This window comes from Larus michahellis, chromosome 3, assembly GCF_964199755.1.
Source record: "Larus michahellis chromosome 3, bLarMic1.1, whole genome shotgun sequence".
Classification (NCBI taxonomy): Eukaryota; Metazoa; Chordata; class Aves; order Charadriiformes; family Laridae; genus Larus; species Larus michahellis.
The window spans coordinates 67,018,645-67,038,935 of record NC_133898.1 but is presented as its reverse complement, the minus strand read 5'-3'; the positions used below and the strand labels follow the sequence as shown (position 1 = coordinate 67,038,935).

The 20,291-nt window shown below is 46.2% G+C and overlaps 1 protein-coding gene across 1 annotated transcript; it reads right to left on the bottom strand.

The window, feature by feature from the left end:
* Positions 1-15,811: 15,811 nt before the first annotated feature.
* Positions 15,812-18,810, bottom strand: CITED2 (Cbp/p300 interacting transactivator with Glu/Asp rich carboxy-terminal domain 2). Its single transcript, XM_074580564.1, has 2 exons — positions 18,505-18,810; positions 15,812-17,834 (listed from the first exon to the last, which is right to left on the bottom strand). Exon 2 carries the CDS (start codon positions 17,825-17,827, stop codon positions 17,093-17,095), a length of 735 nt encoding a protein of 244 aa, XP_074436665.1. The 5' UTR covers positions 17,828-17,834; positions 18,505-18,810; the 3' UTR covers positions 15,812-17,092.
* Between the last annotated feature and the right edge of the window lie 1,481 nt (positions 18,811-20,291).

Genomic DNA, 20,291 nt, shown 5'->3' with positions numbered 1-20,291 from the left:
GGCTGTGATAGGCGAGCAGGGAGGCTGCCTGCTGGCTGGCAGCGTGAGCCAGCTATGTTGGCTATTCTCTGCTCCGACAGACATAGCGTGAGATTAGAGATTTAGGCCCTCAGAGAGAGAAAATGAAGGAAGGATTCATACACAGCTGTTATCCTTGAAAAGTAAGTTTTAATGAGTTGACACGTGCTGCGTGAAATTTGTCTATATTGACTATGGATTGGTCAAACTCGGTCTAATTTTTCTGTCTGCACCAGAAAGACCGGGATGGCTTTCCATAATGCGAGCTCGCAGCTGTGACTGCCCTTTGCAACCAGGGATTTGGACAGGATTTGTTAAAAACCAGACTGATGCTTAATCATAGACTCACTGGCTGGAAGGGACCACAGGAGGTCTTTAGTTCAACTTCTTGCTCAAAGCAAGCTCAGCTGTGAGCTTAGACCAGGTCTCTCAGGGCTTTATGTTAGTCTTAAAACCCTCTGAGGATGGAGACTGCATGGCCTCCATGCTGTTTATCCATGCTGTTTAGCCAGCCTGACTGTCTTCGTGGTGAAAAAGTTTCTCTTCATACCTAGCCTGAACTTCCCTCGTTTCAGCTTGTGCCCATTGCCTCTTGTCCTCCCACCTTACATCCCTATGAAGTGCCTGTCTTTGTCTTCTTGATAATCTCCTATTAGGTACTCTGGGGCTGCAGTTAGGGAGCCCCAAAGCTGTCTCTTCTCCAGGCTGAACATCCCACTTTGCCCTCCTCTCGTCATGGGACAAGTGCTCCAGCCCCAGCCACTGTGGTGCCCCTCCAGTGAATTGACCAGCTTGTCCCATGGGGGCAGCAAGGCTAATGGAGATGGCTGGTGTAGCTGTCCCCCTGATCCCAGTAGCTCTCAAACAAATGTTCTCATTGGTAACCTGTCTAACCTACTTTCTGCAGGTTACCGTGACGACTCACATTGGCCCAAAGTTGTTTATACAAACAAGCAGAGCACTCCCCAGGGAGCTCAGCTGCATGCTGTTTATCCAGAGACCAACATCTCCCACTTCGGTGGCCCACAAGCCACTCAGGCAGCATCTTGAGATGCCAGATGGCCTCAGGACCATCTGCTGCCCACTCCCTAGAGAGAGATGTAGGTCAGTTTAATGCACAAATATGCAAACAACTGAGAAGTGATAGGCTGGTACTGGAGGTGGCAGACAGTGCTACAAGAAGTGGGACTTCAGCTCCAGTGAAAAATAATAAGGCTCAGAACAACATTAGGAGGGAAAAGTATGTATGGTACAATGTTTTGGAGCAAACCCTCAAATGGACCCGTTGTTGCATGACACTAGAGGATTCAGAAATGTTTTGCACCTGATTTACAAGGGATATAAGAGAACACAGTACTGGGCAGCTCAGCATCAAGAAGTATTGGCTCAGAAATAGTCCATATTTTAGCAGCATCCCAGGCTTTCACTGGAGAGGACCAAAGGTCCTGCTATATTTGTGAAGATAGTGTCTGTGGGGTGGAGAGAACATACTTGGAGTGGTTTCTCATTAATCTTATTTGTCTACTTCAAAAAGGCAGCTAATACTATCTCGGAATGCATGGGCATCATGGCTTAAGGAAAAATCAGTTCACTGAATCTTCGTCAGACACTGGTGGTGGCTCAGTAGTGCTCCTAAGAAAGTCACGGACTTAAAGATAATGAAAGGGAGCTTGCAAGGTGGTGGGCTGCTTCTGTGAATCTTTTGGAGGGTGTTGGAAACCAGCCGGATGTGTTTTGAGAGAAGATAAAGCTCTGGGGTTGTTCGTGACAGGGCAGAGTGAGCCAGCTGAATACCGGTGAAGATAAGAGTGCTTGCGTGGGCTCCTTGCGCTCCTCCTGTTTTGACTGGAGAATTCTCCTGTTCCAGTCCCCTGCTCATTTTTCTTTTTGGAATAAAATCAGCTCCAGGGTTTCTGAGATCAAAATGCACAACTGGGCTACCAAGGGGCTAAGCAACATCTGAGTTGCAGAAAATTACACCGGCATATCCTCACTCCTTGGCAAACGCAAGGCAAGACATGTTCAGCTTCGCCCTCTTTCACTGGGGTTAAAGCTATTATGTGTTAGCTCATTTTTGCAGCAGACTGACAGCAGGCACACAGACCCTTATCGCAGCTCAAATGACATGCAAAGATTCAACTAGGTGGTGGGAACCTGGTCATGTCCTTGAGACATGACAACGTACCGGTAACAGGAAATTAGTTGGGGTCATCGTTATAAAAACTAACTACAAGAAATCCAAAGCTGCATGTTCTGAATTGTTCCTGAATACGCAAGTAAAGAAAACAGTCTCTGGAACAGTCAGGGAACACAAAGGAGGGGATAAAATCAGTGTTCCTGAGTATGTGGCGAGTATGTGTGTGTAGCTCCAGAGGATTAAAAGGGGTCTGCTGGATTTTGGCCAGTGAATCGGAACAACCACCTTAAGAATGGAAAGGGAAACAGACTGATAATTTTAGAGGACAGTGTTGAAACTGCCATGCAGGCAATTTACATGCTGAGGACGACTGACCGATTGGCATTTGGACTCCGCATGCTGGGATGGTTGCATCTGGCGAGCTGAGGAGAGAGCTGGCTAAAAACTCCCTCTGTGAAACCTGCACTGCTTCTGAGGTTTCTGCTTTAGCAATGCTTTGGGTGTTTCATGTCCCTGTTTAGGGGAAAAGAAAGACACGCTTTCTCTAATCCAAGAGAAAGAGGAGAAACGTACCTTCCTGATAGAAGTGGTAGACCACTCCTTGAGAATTTGCTGTAACAAGGCTGAAGTTATTTTTCAGCTGTGTTCCATTGTGAGCTGGATTGCATAGCCAGAACCCTACACTCTCTCTACACTCTGCTTTGAAAAATGCAGGCTCTGACCGAAGGCAATACTATGTTTGTTAAAACCACTTTTTAAAGTTTTGAGGGTTTCTTTTTCACCACAAGCAATGGCAAGCCTTAATTCTTCTTCCACCTAAATGAAAGCTTAATTTCTGCAGAAGCTCTAAAATCCCCTGATATTAGACTAATACAGACTGATTTGGCCTGGAGGCCAGTCTCTTGGCAGAAGTCTGCACTGGCCAGAAAAGAGCTGTCTGCACCCCTCTGCAAATTGCAGCTGCTTTGCCCCATGAAATCCTTCTTGCCAGCAGCACAAGAAAATCTGGAGACAACCATTCCTAGTCCCATCATACACAGGGATGTAGACTGCAGTTGACTGCCGTGGTCTGCCACTTCAGTGCAAGGTCTGTATCAGTGAGAGCATTATTTTTGGATTTTGGCACAGAAACCCCACTAAGAACCTGGAGGAGTTCTTCAGGGCTCTCCTACTGAACAGGTTTTGGTTTATTTTTGGGAAGATACAAGTCTTTCAAATTATATTGAACCAGGGCAGAACCAGTTCCTGTAATACCACTATTTCAGTTAATTATATTGGAAATAAAATCAATCCATTCTGATTAAATACGTACCATAATACACATATGTGACTACATAATTATTTAATATACTTATAACACAATAATATATAGTAACAAGCAGGCATGTAAGATATATAACGAAAGTATAACGTGTATGAAGAATTTAAAAATGCCTGTAATGTAAAATGTAAAAGTACAATTCAGAAGGAGCCCTCATAAAGCTCTTGAAACACAGAAGCACAGACGTGTGAGCAGCAGTTTAGAAGTCAGAAGCTTGCTGAGCCCGGCAGCGCTGTGGGCTGCCCGCTGTGGGCAGCTACAACTGAACCAGTGTTGGGAGAGTCCTATGAGGTCCCAATGCGAAGCTTCTCAAGATGGATCTCCGCTGGGTTTAATTTACTTCTATAGAAATGTCATAAACACCTGGACCAATGAGACATTTTGCATGGTGACCTCTTGGGAATCATTTCTCTCTTGCTTAGTTCTGTGTCAATGAAAAAAAAAAAATAAAAGGAAAAACCCCCACCATATTTGCATTTATTTGCATACACAAAGCAGGTGTTCCACACTGCATCAATTTTCTACGGATTTCCTAGCTCCAAATCAATCTCAAAAGGGTTGGGAGGTTATGATTTGCCTTCTAATAAGATTTTATGGCCTGAAGGGTTTGTCGTATACCTAAGGTTTGTCCTTTTTTTTTCTTCTACGGCTCAAAGATCCTGGCTACTAATGGCAGTTAATAACACAGACAAATTAGCTGACACAGAAAATCCCAATAGGCAACAGGCTTAACTATTTTAAGCAAATAATTTAATTTTTAATCTACATCAGTAAGACTATAATTTCTGAATTTTAGCAAGGAAACCACTCTAAGAATCTGGAGGAATTCCCCACGGTTTGCTACTGAACAGTTTTTGATTTATTCTTGGAAAGATTCAAGTCTTTTGAAACCTTAAGAGCAAGCAAAATCAATTATCAGGGTTTCAATTTTCTCCAGGCAATTTCCACCGCTTCAGCTTGCCCAAGAGATAGACTCTCCATAAATACATTATGCTATGTTCTATTTGAAGAATTTGGTAAAGTGGAGAATAGCTTCACTTGAAAAATCACACATAAAGGTAAAGGAATCCCTCAGGTGAGGCATGCAGTCACACCTGAATGCATCTCTGCAGTCTGGAAACAACTCTTCTCCAATATATACAAGTAATTTATTGGGAAGGAGAAGAGCAGTATTATCTGTTTCCAGTTATTCTGGTACTGCAGTGAAGTTACTGCTGATTTACACCTTTATAAGATAACATAAAATCCAGCATAAAGCTTCAAAAAGGTACTGACTCCTGAAGCAGCCTATTTCTAACATAATTTAATTTTAAAATGATGCTCCTCTAGGCAGAAATGATCTTCTGTCAACAGTCTGTGGGAACAGAGTTGGGCCAAGTCAACCGTCAACCCTGGACATTTTGTGAACCTGCCAGGAGAAACCTCTGGGCCCAGTTCAGATGTGATCATGCTGTAAATCACATATCAAGTGTAATTTGGAATTCTTTTAAATGCCAACGGTACATTGGTCAAGGATGGGTTGTAGAGAAGAAATTATCTATGCCAGTGAGATAGTGTAAACCGACTTGCTTTTTGCCTTTCCCTCCCTTTTCTAGCCCCTTCCATTTGGCAGTGATGTTCACTTGCATCAGTTCCATTATCAGTGTGCAACACTTTTTTTTTTTTTTTGTTCAGATTGCATCTAGAACTGGCTTGTAAAAATTAGAAATGGAAAAGACTTATTAAAGGCTCAGTCCTGCAGCAGCTGCGCATGTGGAACTGCCATTGATTTCCCAAGCAGCACCTGCTGGTGCGCAGCACAGAGAATAAAGCAAATTAGAAATTGAAGGCCAGCTCTCTCAGCTGTACGGGCAGTACATGGGTGGTAAAGCATCTCGTAATTGGAGACAAACATCTTTCTCTGGAAAGGACAACGTCCAAATTCTGCTGACAATCATAAGTAAGCTGAGGGGGGCGGGGGGCTGAGCAACGCTGAGGTTATGACTGACCTGTCTAAGACTACGGGAGGGAAGAATAGAGACTGACACAATAGCAACGACACAGATTGAGATAACGCTTAAAAAACGCTTGGAAAGGAGGGGGAACATTTGTGGTGAAAGATAAAGACAGATAAAGACCTGTAGAAAACAAGAAACAAGTGTGGGGGGGACAACAGAGACAGTGATCGTGAAATAAATCCTAATGAGAATCTTATTTTATCGGATAATGACAGGGTGGCTGATGAACTGTTAGTTCAGAAGGAACCACGTGGTGATGTGCAGAACTGGCAGCACTACTGTGTGATGTCTGAAGCTGCTGCTGATGTAAACACCAATGACCTATTTTAAGACATGTGGAAAGAGAATCACTACATGGAAAAGGCAAAAGGATCCAAAAGGTATATTGGCATTAACAGATCAGAACTGTGAAATAGTATTAATTGTGTGGGTGGATAAGGATTTTCTAGATGTCTAGGTAGAATCATCTTATTAAACATAACACGTTTGGGGCACCAAATGAGTACGGAAGAAAATAAACCCCAAGAGATGAAAGAATGAATAAAGAAAAGATCAGGTGAGAGTGACTTTCATATTTTACTGAGCTGAGAGCCAAATACAAGTGGTGGCACCAATGTCAATATATTTTTTAGAATATAGTAAATCTTCATTTTGTACACATAAAAAGCCTATATAAGTCATATTTATTGTGAAGCCAAATTAGTCTCTAATGGGACTTTAATGGCAGTATACATATGAATATATATTTAGTATTTAGTTTTAGATATCTTCAGGTGTGTCTCCAAAAATCTACTACTACTACTGTGAATTTGAAAAGTTTTTTTCCTCTAACAATACTCTAAAAGAAAGGATGGGTTAGATCTCAGTGCTTCTCAATAGCTGCAGAGCAGTTATGTAATTTGGAGACCCCCAAACCAGCTGGAGTACAGGGAATTGCTGAAATAGGGAAAAATCAACCATTTACACTCCCTTGGAACCAGAGAGAACAATTCTAGTTCACTCAGATACTTTGAAATCATCGTCAGCCAATCTGTAACATTGTCTGTGCTCCTACAGCACTGGAAGACACCTCACTAGTTACTGTTTACCTTATTATTATTTTTTTTTCCTCTAGCTATTAGTTATGTTTTATGAGCCCAAAATGTATTTTACTACAAAACATGGTTATCTGGGGTTAAAATATTTAAATCAAACTTTTAGAATTCAAGATGTAGGAAGAAGCTTCTGTGGCAGTGATTTCCAGTTGTGTAGCAGCTTGCATGCAAGGACCTAATATAATCTATTAGGCAAGTTCAACATCAAGCAGCGATGAACTGCAAAAAGCACATTGTACTCATTATTTGAAAGGGTAAACTGAGACATAAAGTGTTACATGTTAATACACAATAAATAATGACTTGCCCGAGGTCACACAGATGGGAACAAGATGTGCTCAGATTCTTTTCTACTTTAATTGTGGCACCCTTGCTCTATACAGGAGGACTGGAATTGCACGCTCAGAGTGAAGGGGAGCTCCACCTCGCAAAAATGTTCAGTGTCTTTTACGTATTTTACGCACTTCCACTTTCTGCAAAGGGTTTGCATCCATTGTGAAATTCACAGGATCCGTCTAGACAACTTGAATAAAGATGGTCTTTATTCACTGCTTTGCAAAAAAGGAAGGCTAAGTTAGGTAAATTATAGGACTGAAGGGCCTAAATGTTAGCCAACGTAAAGTAATCTTCCCTACACAAAGGAACCTTACCTCACATGACCACAGAAAATTGAGATTCTGATTTTCATTAAATTCATAAGACATCTGAGAGCTCTCGCAGCTATTTCAGGAGTTGTGACTATGACAACCCACACAGGACAATGTAAACAAAATAACCGGGCTGTCATATTGCCATTCTAATGACTAATAAATACTACCTTTTCTCAGTTTGTTTTCTTTTTTTCTCATCGTTTGATCTCCCACCTGCCTTCCCTGTCTTATAAGAGAGCCAGTGCGTAAGCCCCCCAGGGCCCCCTTTCTGTTGCACGCTTGTGCGTTCCTGGCACAGCAGGCTCCTGCTCTCTGGTCACACCTCCAGGCTCTTCAGTGTTAAGCTGCTGTGCCGTAATCTTTCCGCACTAGGAGATCATCCAGCAGGGCAGGCAGGAAGGACAGTCACTATTTGTAAGATTCTGGACTGTTTTGACAACCAAAGAATGGGAAAAATAAAATCTGTCTTTAGTCCTTTTCTTCTTCACAAAAAGGAAAAAGTTGCTGCAGGGCACACTGGGCTGTAAGTCCCCCTGAAACCTCCTATGTGCCAGCCAACAAGCAACGAGGAGAAGATACAGCTCTGTTAAACCTGGCTTGCTCTGTCTTTGCTTTCCTTTTATGTCACCAACTACCGTTTGACTAGCTGGGTCCTTTGGACACTTTATCGATTTCAAAGTCCTATTCTGTCATGCTGTTCCATCTTAGACAGTCAGGTGTCAAGGATACCCACAGGTCATCAGTCTTCCAGGTAACCATCATCAAAAAAGTGGAAGAAGAGAGAAATGCAGCATTTTGGAATGATCACCCATCTCAGGCAACAAATACTGAGGAATCACGAACCCCGTAACTGCTGGCACAAGCCGGCACAAACTGGCAACTTGCCTTTCTAAAGGCAAGTATGAACCACCTGCCCCCCACTACCCCCATAACAATGGATTTACTGGCAGCCTGAATTGGTTGGGACGTTAAATACTATATCTATCTATTCCTTCATTGTTTTAGGAGAACAACCAGAAAGAGAAAAGTGCCTGTACTCCTAAGATGCGACATACATGAAAGTGAAGAACTCAGCATGCGTGAAGTTATGTTTCCTTAAAAAGTAACATGCAATTTCCTCACAATGAAAGAGGCTGGTAAAAGCCACTGACCAAAAGCAGTTTGGAGCTCTTCATTTTTGTGGGGGAGAAAAAAAATTAGGAAAATATTAGTCAATCAGATTCAGCAGAAAACGTCTAACTCGGCTTTCCACCTACCTTGCTTTCCTTTTCAGTAGTTAAAGGCCACTTGCTACCAGAGTGATGCAAAAAAATCCACCAAAGCTAAGAAAGAAGACCTTTTCAGGTTATTTCAACTTATGCTGATGAAAAATAGCCATCAGAAAGTCCCACTAAATCATTATTAGAATGATTATAACAGTAACAATAAGCTAATATCAGAGGAAAATATGGATCAGAAAATACCCTAATCCATTCCTGGCCTAAACACCGCATTAAGAATACACTCAAATACGTTGTTATATTTGAATTAAGTTAATAAGGACCTCAGATAGACTCCTGGTCATTGCAGTGATTGTGAATCCTGACTTAGTCCAATTTAAAATCATCGTAACATGAGGTGTTGGAGTTACAGAGGATGGGTTATATCTGCACCTACACTGCTGCGCTCATGCAATGCTTTAACCTGTTCAGGCAGGGATGCCAGCAACACCACTCCAGAGGCCCAAGAAGGACTTACAAGACCTGAGACTGATTTACACCCCTATGGTGTACCCTGGCCAAGCAATGTATAGTCCTCCTAAAATGAATAATGTGTTCAGAGCACTTCTAGGCCCACGGACTCTGGTGGGGTGACTTAGGGGAAACTGAAATAACAACATTAGACTTAGAATATGCAATGCAGTTTTGGCATAAAGTACTGCCTGCACTCCAAAAGGGATGCCAAGGGTATAGCTATACTGAGTAAGTCATCAGTCAAGCCTTGATTTTTGACTTGGACGCCATTGGCCAAGCAGATATCTTGGTCAGAACTAGACCCAGAGCACCATTGATCTAGATTTTGGTGACGAAGCTTACCTGGGAAAATCACAGGTGGATAATAATCTTAATTCCTGTTAATCTTCACAATTCATAAATCAAGATCACTGCCTTTTGAAAGCTGACCATAAAATACAACAACAACAACAACAACAACAAAATGAATAATTTGGCTTACACACTAGGTCTTTTCTTGTTTTGCCTTATCTCCAATCAAAGCAATGAGGATACCATTCAGGGCAAAACTGTTATGTACAGAAAGAGCTAGAGAAATGTGAAGGCCAGGCAAGGAAGCAAAGTATTGTCTCTTTCTTTCTTAGGCCAAAATACTAACTGAGAGTTCAGCTTTGGAATTTAGAAGTGCTCTGCTTCACTGGTTTCTGGGGGACCAGCCTCTTTTAAACACAGCCCTTGGGGTAGTAGAGCCTGGGGGAAAAACACACAACCAAACCCAAGTCCTCTAATAGCTTTCTATGGAGAAGACTTTATTGCTTGTGATATTTACATGTAAAATAGATGATGTCAAAAAGACTCCTGGACTAGAAGGTCTGGACTAGAAGGAACCCTGTGCGTATTAACCTGTTTTTTTGATGGCATTGTGGAATTGCCGAGATGGGATTCTTGCATTAGGTAAAGGCTCTACTCCATAAGCATCCATCGCTATTCACTCTGACTGCATTTCATTCGGTTAAAATGTACACGATAAATCAAATTAAAAGGCTGCTCTTTTAACTACTTTAATCAATAAGAAACGCGAGGCTTCAGCTACACCTAGTGGACAAACTCTGGGTACTGCAGCCTTTCTGCAGCCACTCCGGTAGCCTGGGTTTATCTGTCATTTTAAATTACTCTTGCTCTGTTTCAATATATAAACAGGGAATTGAAACCAGGCACCTCCAAGTACGTATCAACAATTTAAACAGCCACTTTCAAAAATCTGTGTGATTATCTGTGCACTGCTGTCTTTCGCGTAAAGCACTTGATTAAAAAGTCGGGCAAGAGGACCCTCTCTCAAAAGGGGAGAGCTAAGAAATAGGAAAAGAAGCCACGCGATGGGACAGCAGGCTGCCCTGCAGCAGGTCCCTGTCTGCAAAGCTGGGGACAGGCCGAGACGCCCGTCAGAGGTTGCTTGTGTCCTTATAGGGCAAAGTCACACTCAAGGTGACTGGTGACAGACCAGCTGTCGCCTTCCCCTACCATCCGAGGGCACGGCTGCAATAAACCACCGCACCGGCTGACCGCACGTCCCAAAGCAAACACGCTACCACCTCCAACGCTTTCAGCGGCCTGTCTTTGCCCTGATTAAACTGAAGTGAGGACACGAGAAAGCACAGGGCCTGGCCACAGAAAGGAAATCCCACCAGACGAGGTTGAGATACTGGATTACAGGGGATTTAAAAAGAGACAAGGTGTTTTTCAGAAGCAGGACTGAGCACAAGCTTCAGGTACATCTTTTGGCTACAGTGGTTTTCAGTGTGGTGGCTGACTGGGATGGGAATGGGACCGCTTCCTACTTGTCTTCCAGGAGCAAGGACACGGACACCATGTCCATCCTCAAGAGCAGAGCAGCCGGCACACAGGACTGCAGGCTTCATCGGCTCCGCCCGACGGCAGCTTTGTTCACTTACAGCCCGCAGAGCAAATTCAGGTTTATGTTGTAAATACTCATCTGTGAAGAAAGTTAACACCTCATGTTTTCTCAAATTCTTCACTTCTCCGGTGTACATTGTGCCCCATCAGACATGACAAGCAAAACCAAGCTGTCCCCATCACTCCAGAGGCAGGCACCTGTTTATAGCTTGTGGGTTAGGGCTGGCTCTCAGACCCATCCCCTAAAACTTTCTCTGTGATGGTCACAAATAATTTTTTTTTCTGCCTACTACTTAGGAAGGCTTTATATTCATCTCCATACCTGTGTTCAAACCTTGCCCTTCATCTCCATGTCGGATCACGCGCTCGCCTTAGTGTAGCCTGCTGAGAAGCAACCCAGAAGCAACCCAAAATATAACTAGTAACCCTGGTAATCCTATAAGTGACCTAAAATGTAACTATTTATCTTCCGTATAAAGCGGATGCGTGCAGAGGCATGGTGTCATTTCCTGTGGTTGGAAATTCCCAAGGATATATTCCTGCTTTCAAATACATACTTTACTTCATATGAAGTCGATGGAGGACATATAACTGTATAAGGTTTGTAGACAGAGATAATATCAATTATTAGACCAAATAACGTAGCTGGAAGAAAGCAGAAAAGATTTTGAGTAACAAGCCTTTAAATACTTATTCCAGCAGAGAGAGAGAGTGAGATCTGAAATTCTCTGTGTAACTTCTGTTTGAACAGCAGCGGATAAGATGTTTTATAGACTTTCAGAAACTTCACCCTCTCCTGCGCAGTGCATTAGCGTTAGCGAAGCTGGCTGCAGTAGGAAACTCACCGTGCAATTGTTGGAAGGCTTTTGGTCAAAACTGCACATAAGTAGGTGCACCTTCAGCATCTTCTTGGGACAAGCATCTGCTAAATATTTAGCTTTTGAGCTTAAGAAATGCTGTGTATACTCACACTAATAACTTCAGCCACGGTTTTAGGAGCTTGACAATTCAGAAAGTTTCTTTTATTTTACTTTATTGCTGAGAAAATAGGTAAAGTCTTGCCAAATGAACACGTCAATAGATGGAGAAAACAAAATGGCCTGGTGAAAGAAAAAGGTGAGAAAAGTGGTCAGCATTTTATGAAGCCTGATAATCTGGAAAATCTTTTGCTTATTTTTAATATGGTAAATATGTGTCTTTCAAAATCTGTTTCAGGCTTGTGATGAAACTGCCCCTCTGTAATTTTTTAAGAGGGGGAAAGGCACAGCAGATGGAAAGGGACTGCAATACCTGATCCGTCTCTATTAAAAACCTGGTGTTGCAAATTTCTTTCTAAAATGAGGCAAAGAGAGTAACAGAGAAGCTACCATACCAGTGGCTCATCTGTTCAGTCATTTGATGTATCTCATTATTGTTGCATTTACTGAGACTCAACTTTATCTTGTGTGCGAGCACAATAGTGGCACCATATTGAAATGTGTAAATATATTTTCAGAAACTATGTAAAACACCTCCTCTGTACTGACAAAATGATGCACTTAGAATACATGAAACCCTGAGAAAATGCTGCTGCCTTGGGTTCCAAATTCCTTTGATTCCTCATCTTACTTTTATTGCACATGCAGTGTTATCTGACAAATATACTTGCCTGACTATTTAAAAAATACTTTGTCTTATCATTTAAACAGCTCCTGTCAATGTTACTTAGTCCTTGTTCACACTACTATCCCTATGAGCGATGATACAGAAATAGATCAGGTTAAGGTCGGTGTGTGTAGCCCAGATCCGTAACATTGGCATTTCTTATTCCTGTCTGGGGTAACCCCGCAGAGAGTATTTTGGAGGAAATGAAGTCTTCAAAAAGGATAAATGTAGGTCCAGGGACAAGAACTGCTTTTCTGACTTCATTTCTCTCCCCTCCATGCCCATGTCCACCACAGTTTTGATGAGATTTCCAATACGAGGGAGTATTGGCCTTGGTCTGCTGCTATGGGAAGATGACGCAGAAGCTACCCCTGCCCTGAAGAAGTATTCTGGTGCGGCTCCACAGACACATGCCATAGCCTTGGGCCAAACACCAGAGATCCGCTGGGCTTCATATCCAACTTCTCTAGCAGATCTGGAGTGTGGAAAACATCCCCCGGGGGAAAAACTTAAAAAAAAAAAAAAAAAAAGGAAAGCAAAAAAAGAAACAAATGAAAGGAACTCTGCAAATCCAGATGTTGGAATTTTCCAATCCCCCTAGCAAGACAAGATAAGCAGGGGATAATCCTCGTTTATATAACTTTTTTTTTTTAAAAAAAAAAACCATAACCTGAGACCAACAGGCATGTTTTCACAAGGTTTGTTTGCTTGCTCTCTAAACCCACGCCGAGAAATTTCGGGAGGCTCCGCACCCCCTGGGGCCACCGTGCCGTGCCATGCCGTGCCCGGTGCTGGGCAGGGCCCTGACGGGCACCGGGCCGGCTCCTCTCGCTGCGGGACGTGCCCTTCCTCCCCCCCCCGCCCCCCGGCACAGCCCAACGCGGTAGGGGGAAGGAGCTCCCCGACTCGGGGCGGGGGGAGGCGCGGCTGCCGGTCCGCTGCCGGTCCCTCCGCGCCCGCGGGAGGGCGGCGGCAGCGAGCGCGGCCACCCGAAAGGGGGCGCCCTGGTGCCGCCGGTCGCGTGGCGCAGGTGGCGGCCGCCCCGGGAACCGCGCCGGGAACCGCGCCGGGAACCGCGCCGGGAACCGCGCCGGGAACTGCGCCCGGGCCTCCCGCAGCGGCCCCAGCCTGCATCGGCGGAGCCCCGGCCGTGAGGGGGCAGCCGACCCACCACCACCACCGCTACCTCCGGCCGCCCGCCCCGGCGCCCACCCGTGAATTCCTTATTCCTGGGGACGTGGGGGGGGGGGGGGAAAGGCGGAGGATTGCGTTAATCGGCATCTAATTTTCCGCCGCGCGTGTCTTGCGTGGCGGGGCGGCTTAGGGCTGATCTCTCTTCCAAATAAAGCGGCGCGTCTATTTCTGGCGGTGGCTTACAGAGGAGCAGATCTCATGTACCATGTTGGAAGTTTTTGAAAAACAGCCAAAGTCCAGAGGTCAGGTTTCCTGTGCTGAGAGCAACTTAATGGGATGCAAGACGGCAACGTCCGTCCTTCGCGAGGATCTGGCGGTGGCTGGAAAACTGGGTCACCGTGCATTTTTTCACTAATCGCTGGGTTCAAATAATAAATTACTGCGGCGCGTTTCTAAACAGTGTGGAGGCTGGAGGGGATCTACTGGAAGGCCTGTTACTGCTTCAGCCAGTGGGAGCATTGCCAAGGGGTTCACGCCAGGAAGATGAGGGTCAGGCTCCCAATATCGCTTGGTGGATGATATTATGAATACGAAGATACGTAGCTGCGCCATCCACTGGGATCTGACTCTTCATTAGAAATTAAGGGACAAGGTAGGCAATAGGATTGTTTTGCAAATTTCCCCGGGGTCTACTTTTAAGAAATTGTAAAACTCCTTGACGATGCCTTGCCCAAAGCCAGTGCTTTCAGTAGCTGCTTGTTGTTTAGAGGCAGCAGCTCTCAGGAGTTTTACAAGGAGTCATACGCAAATAGCCTCTACCAGCGTGCCCGGAAAACTGCCTATTCTTGGAAAAGCTTATATGGAAGGATTTAATGTTGACAGACTTAAGTAGTGATGTCTCAGCTGTGAAGAACCTGTTGTTTAACCAACTTTATGAAGCAAAAGTGCTTATATCATTAAAGCGAGAGTATTCCCTTTTGTTTTGGGTTAATGGTGGAGGCTTTAAACATCTATGAGATTTGGTATCCTCCCCAACTCCAGCAGAAGAGGGCAATGCATCATGTGCAGAACAGCCTGGAAATGGAAAAAGGATTTATATAGTGGCAAGTTGGGCAATGGCTGTTAAAACTACAGCTGTATTCTTCTCAACGCTCTTTTACGTTATTGGTGAGTTGATACGTTATGATTCGCTGCCATTTGATGTTAAATTTACTGTCACAAAACATTAGCAATCACTGGCTGAAACCAGAAGGTTGTTTTTTCTAAATTCTTGGGTGCTGATAGTTGCTCAAGAACGGGCTCTTACCACCTGCAGGGAGTTTTCCCAGAAGTGTACACTTCTTTCTACTTTTGATAATACTTTAATACAAGCATAATTTTTTTTTTTTTTACATTCACAAAAGATACTAGCTGCTTCGTGTTTGTAAGGCAAAGAAGGTCAACTATCACTTTTCTCACCATCTGGGACAATTTTAGCAATAGTAATCAGTTTAATTTCCCAGCTTGATCCAAAGCACTCCTATTTACACTCCCACTGTGTGGCGATATCCTCCCCTGTTTACGTGCCCATGTTTAAAATTTAACATCTACTATGCTGTTTTTTCTTCCTATTAAATTCAGAAGACATGGCTGAAAAAATAAGCAAAAAGTAAGCACAGTGGTATCGCTCCTGTGTCGAACCTGGGAAGCGTGGCTAAAGGGGATTACATGTATTATTAGGGTCCTGATCCCAGAGTCCTCGCTGAAGTAATAACTTGTGCGGGAGCTTTGCCAAAGGCTGAGTGGGGGCAGAGGGCTGCAACAGTTGGCACTAAAGGAGCAAGGTGTCAATTACCTTATAATAATGGGCGTTTTCCTCCCAAATGTTTAAAGTAGACCTCTATGGATTTGCCCGTGGCTTTAGTTGGTAGCAATTTCTGGGACAGAAGGGTTGGAGATGTCCCACGGTGGAATATTTTAAGGATATATGCCCGTTCTCCTAAGTCACTGGAAATGAAGCACAATCAGATCTGGATCGATGCAGCAACCTCCCGTGTTAACCCTGTGAGGTGCGAGGGGCGGGACGACACCCACCACCCTCCCTTCCCAAGTTACAAATACTTGCATTTTACGCGCTTGGTCTTTTTACATAGCTCTTCCAGGTGAGATAACAAATATACAAAAGAACAAAGTCTACTATATAAATGAAAGCAGATTTATAAAATTACAAGTTTAATAGATAAATATAATAAATACTTTATGCATCATAACTCTGGACAACTACATTTAAAGCAAGTATGTTGGCAAGTCACAAAAAAGTTGCGCCTCGGCAACTTCATTTTTCATAAAACCACACTGACAGGCATATTACAATGTTACGTATGAGGCTTTATGCTGTAAGTATGTTCAAATCCCGCTCACCTACCGAGTTCACCATGACATATATATGGGTGTAGTGTACTTTCTATTTTGGAATGTCTTTTTGCACACCAACACGGTTGTACAGATAGATGTTCCACTTACCAGGGACAGTGGGGAAGAGTTTTGAAGAAAAAAATACTGGTAAATGACTTCTAGAAAAACTAAAGCATTTCTTAACTTTTTATTGACATTGGCAAATTAAAATATAATAAATTAACAATATTTTCTCAAAAAAATGTTTTGTACAAAAATACTGTCAAAATTTCCTGAAAAGCTTTCAACACAGTAGTATCTTTTAATGTACGGAATAAACTATATTAGCACAGTGTCAAAATGCTGAAGACAGAAACAAAATAAAAAAAAATAATCTGTGAAATGTTTGCCACTAGTCAACATTCCATCCACACCATATTATTGTCTGTACATATGGGGGAGGGGGAATGGGTAGCAGACTTTTTAAGTAACAGTATTACTTTTCCTGATCTGGAAAGGTTTGGCCCACATCTGTTAAGCTTCCAGTTTAGCGTATTAAAAAAAAAAAAAAAATTATTAGTCAGCACTGCAATGCATAGTTAAAAATTAAGCAAGATGGCAGCATTTGTGCAGTAGTATCTGCCCTTCAAAGTTCATGCAACCAACTAATGCATTTTTTTCCCTGTTCGCTCAGAATTTGAATGCAGTTCAAGTCATTGGAAATCATCGTTTACAAAATCCACTAGATTAAGTAATTTGCCGAGATTAATATCTAACAGTTCAGCACTGTGGGAATTATGGGCACGTTACTGCGAGGAAATTAAGAGAGCGAGGAGGGGAGGGGGGTGGCCAACATAAAAAGGCAGAGTTTGCTAGAAATTATTACTACAGGAGGGGACGTGAATGTCAAAGCTACAAAAAAGTGGCAGCGATTTAAGGAGGGGGAAAAAAAAAGAAAAAAAAAAGAATTTATACAAGCGCATAGTTGACTCTGCTTTCCAGATTCTCACCTTTTCAAGCCCTGAAAAGTGAGACACCGTGTCTAGGGGAATGTTTTCATTCGCACCGATAGAAAGTCCTTTGTTTGTTTTAAATGAATCAGCAGCTCACCCTGCTGGGCTGCTGTTTGCAAACGAAGTCTGTCATGAAGTCAAACTCGTTCTGTCCCAACCACAGCTCGGGAAGCTCCTTGATGCGATCCAGCCCCATTTCGATGACTAAGGACATGAGGACCTCCTCGTCGATGAAGTCAGTGTCTATGACATTGGGCGGCAGCATTGCCGCGGGGACGTGGGGGACGGCGGGCGGCAAGCCGCTGCCACCGCCGCCGCCGCCGCCGCCGTGCTTGGGGTTGCAGTCCCTGAAATGCTGCTGCTGGCTACTGCCGTTCAGCTGGTGGCTACCGGGGTGCAAGTCCGGCATGTAGTGGCTGTGGGGGTAGGGGTGGTGGCTGAAGTACTGGTTGTTCAGCTTCTGGAGCTGCATGCTGGCGCTCAGCTGCCCTCCTGGGCTGGCGACGGGGGGGGCCATGAACTGGGAGCCGCTGAAGCGGGCGGGGGGCGGCATGCTGCCGGCCGGGTGCCCTCCGCTCACGCCCCCCGGCCCCATGGCGTGCCTCACCCCGCTGCTCGCGTTCATATTCCCGGTTCCGTAATGTATATGGTCGCCCATCAGGGCGCTGAAGGCGTGCTGCTGCGGCGGCTGCTGCTGCTGGTGGTGGTGATGGGGGGCGGGAAACTGCCCCATGCCCATCCGATGCGCGGGGTGGTGGTGAAGCCCGCCGGATCCGTCGGGGAATCGCCCGTGGTTCATGGCCATCATGTGGTCCGCCATCGCCCACCTGGAAAGTTAGCGTGTGAATACATTAGGAAAAATAACACCCTCGGACATCCAGCCGCCCTCTCCCGGACGGGCTGCATCTGCCTGGCCCTGGGAGAAACGACTTCGCCGGTCCCGCCGTCCTCTTTTTTCTCGGGGGTCGGGGAAAAAAAAATTAAAAAATTTAAAAAAAAAAAAAATCCCCTACCGCGGCTCCTTCACCGTGGAATACAAAGGGAAAAATAAAAGGGGAGTCTGCAGTACAAAAATCCCAGTCCCCTCCGCTAATCCGGCGAGCAACACGCCTTCCCACTCCAAGTTGTGCATACCTATCAGCGGAAAGTGTTGCATACGGCAACAGCCGCCTCCTCCCCGCACCTTCAAAAGGCGCCCGAGCCCCCCGGCTTCGCCCGGGAAGGCAGCGGGTATTCCACGGCGCTCTCGCGAACTTGCGGGGAAGGAGCAAAGAACTGGGAAGTCCCACCTAGCCGCTGTCAGCAACTTTTAGAATTAAGTCCTAATTATTTTTGGGAAAAAAAAATAAAAATAAAAATGCAGCAATGCACCGATGAGGAGGTAAAGCCGGGCAGCTGAGAAATACCTTTCCTCGCGTGTTTAAACAGTCACATTTTTTTTTCCTGTTGCACACAAAAGGGACACCCGGCACCAGCTACGAGAACCACCGCACTCACCTCCCGGCTTCTTTCTTCTTTTGCTTCAAAGGTGGCGGTGGAAGCAGTCAGCAAAAGTCACCCAGCATAGAGAGGGCTTTCCCCGGCTTCTCTCCTCTCTCCTCTCCTCGGCGCTTACGTGCCCGGCGCTGCGATCGCTGCCGCAGCCCCGGAGCTGTTTTTCACTCCTCGGCGAGGCTCATCGGCACTTGCCAACAATGAGCTGTGTTTCTTACCCAGCTTTGGCCACGGCTAATATAGGATTTCAGAAGGGAGGAGCAAAACCCTTACAGGCAACCAGAAGTAAAACCTGGAGCAAGCGAGGGGAAAAAAAAAAAAAAAAAAAAAAAAAAAAAGGAAAAAAAAAGAAAGAAAGACAGGAAAAAAAAAAACCCAACACCCAGCGCGCACACGCAGAGGGGCACACGCGTGCAGGGAGACACGCGGGAAGGGGCCAGGCGGCTCTGGAAGGCGCCCGAGCAGCCCGCTCCCCCCGGCTAGGCGACACGCGTGTCTGTGGGTGGCTTGCGCCGCGCTCCGCGTTTCACACACATCTCCCCCCCGCCCCCCCCGGGAACAAAGCGGGGCTGCGCGGCGGGGCGGCAGGGAGCAGCGCCCCGCGGCCCCCTCCGAGCCCACGGCCGCTCACCCGCCCACGGGGCGGCCACGGCGGAGGCCACCGCCCACGGCCACGGCTCCGACCGGCTCCGCGCTCGGGCATCTCCGGGCTCCATCCCGCCTTGTCCGCTCGTGTCGCCGCAGCGCGGCGGCCGCGGACACGCGTGGGGCTGCGCGCTCCCTCCGGCAGCGCTGCCCGGGCGGGGCGAGGTCCGCCCCTCCGGCGCGGCCGCCGTGCAGGTGCCGGCCCCGCCGGCGTGAAACCCCCCAGACCCGCGTGGGAGCCCCGGGGCCGGCCCCTCTCCCGGCGGCGAGATCCGAGAGCCACCTTTTTCCAGAGACACAGGCGCCCCATGCGGGAAGTGTGTGTGGGGTGCCGGCACCACCACCGCCCCCCCCTGCATCTCTCGTGTTTGCCCCACAGCCGCTCGGGGTCTGCGGGCCGAGTGCCCACTCACTCTTGCCCTTGGCCGTGTTGGTGGGGTTTATTAGCGTTATTTATGATTGTTTTTTCTTGGAATGGCAAAGAAAAACAGAACATGCTGTCGAGGTTTAGGCTGTGCTGGTGCGGGTGGGTACGCGCTGGTGCGGGTGGGTACGCGCTTTGCAAAGGCAATGGCCCTGGCTGGGCATGTCTCCTGTCCCCTGTCACTTCCCCGTGTCCTCGCAGCATCGCCCAGTCAGGGCCACGCGTGTGCAAGCCCCCCGCAACCCCCCCGGAGACCAGCGCTCCTGCCTCTTGCTCCAGATCCACCAGCTCCTTTCCGGAGGGCGGCCGTGCCCAAGTTGTGGGGAAGTGCCAAGGGGTCGGCGGAGGCTGCCGCAGGGAAGCACGGGATGGTGGCCTATTTTCAATAGTGCCTTCACCTGGCTTTCTGCTCCCCCTCTCTGCTTTCCCCCTTCCAGTTGCCCACGGGCTCGCCGAGGGGGCAGTGGTAGGCAGGACACAAGAAATTGTGTGCTTGTCTTTTGAGGTCAAAGCGTCCATCGTGTAGGCTGAGATGGGGTTTCTGCTCCTGCAGGAGGTCCTCCCTGGGGAGGCGCAGGTGAGGGCCAATGGGATACTTAGAGATGCTGCCCATGTGGCTGCCCTTTTGGTGGGCTCAGCCCCTTTTGGGTGGGCTAGGCCCTTACCTGGCTGCAGTGAACTATGAAGGTGAAACCAAAAGGAGGGTTAGCCCCAGCTCGTC

Excerpts from the sequence above, each read along its gene's own strand:
- CITED2 (XM_074580564.1), bottom strand. The coding sequence starts at position 17,827 with ATGGCGGACCACATGATGGCCATGAACCACGGGCGATTCCCCGACGGA.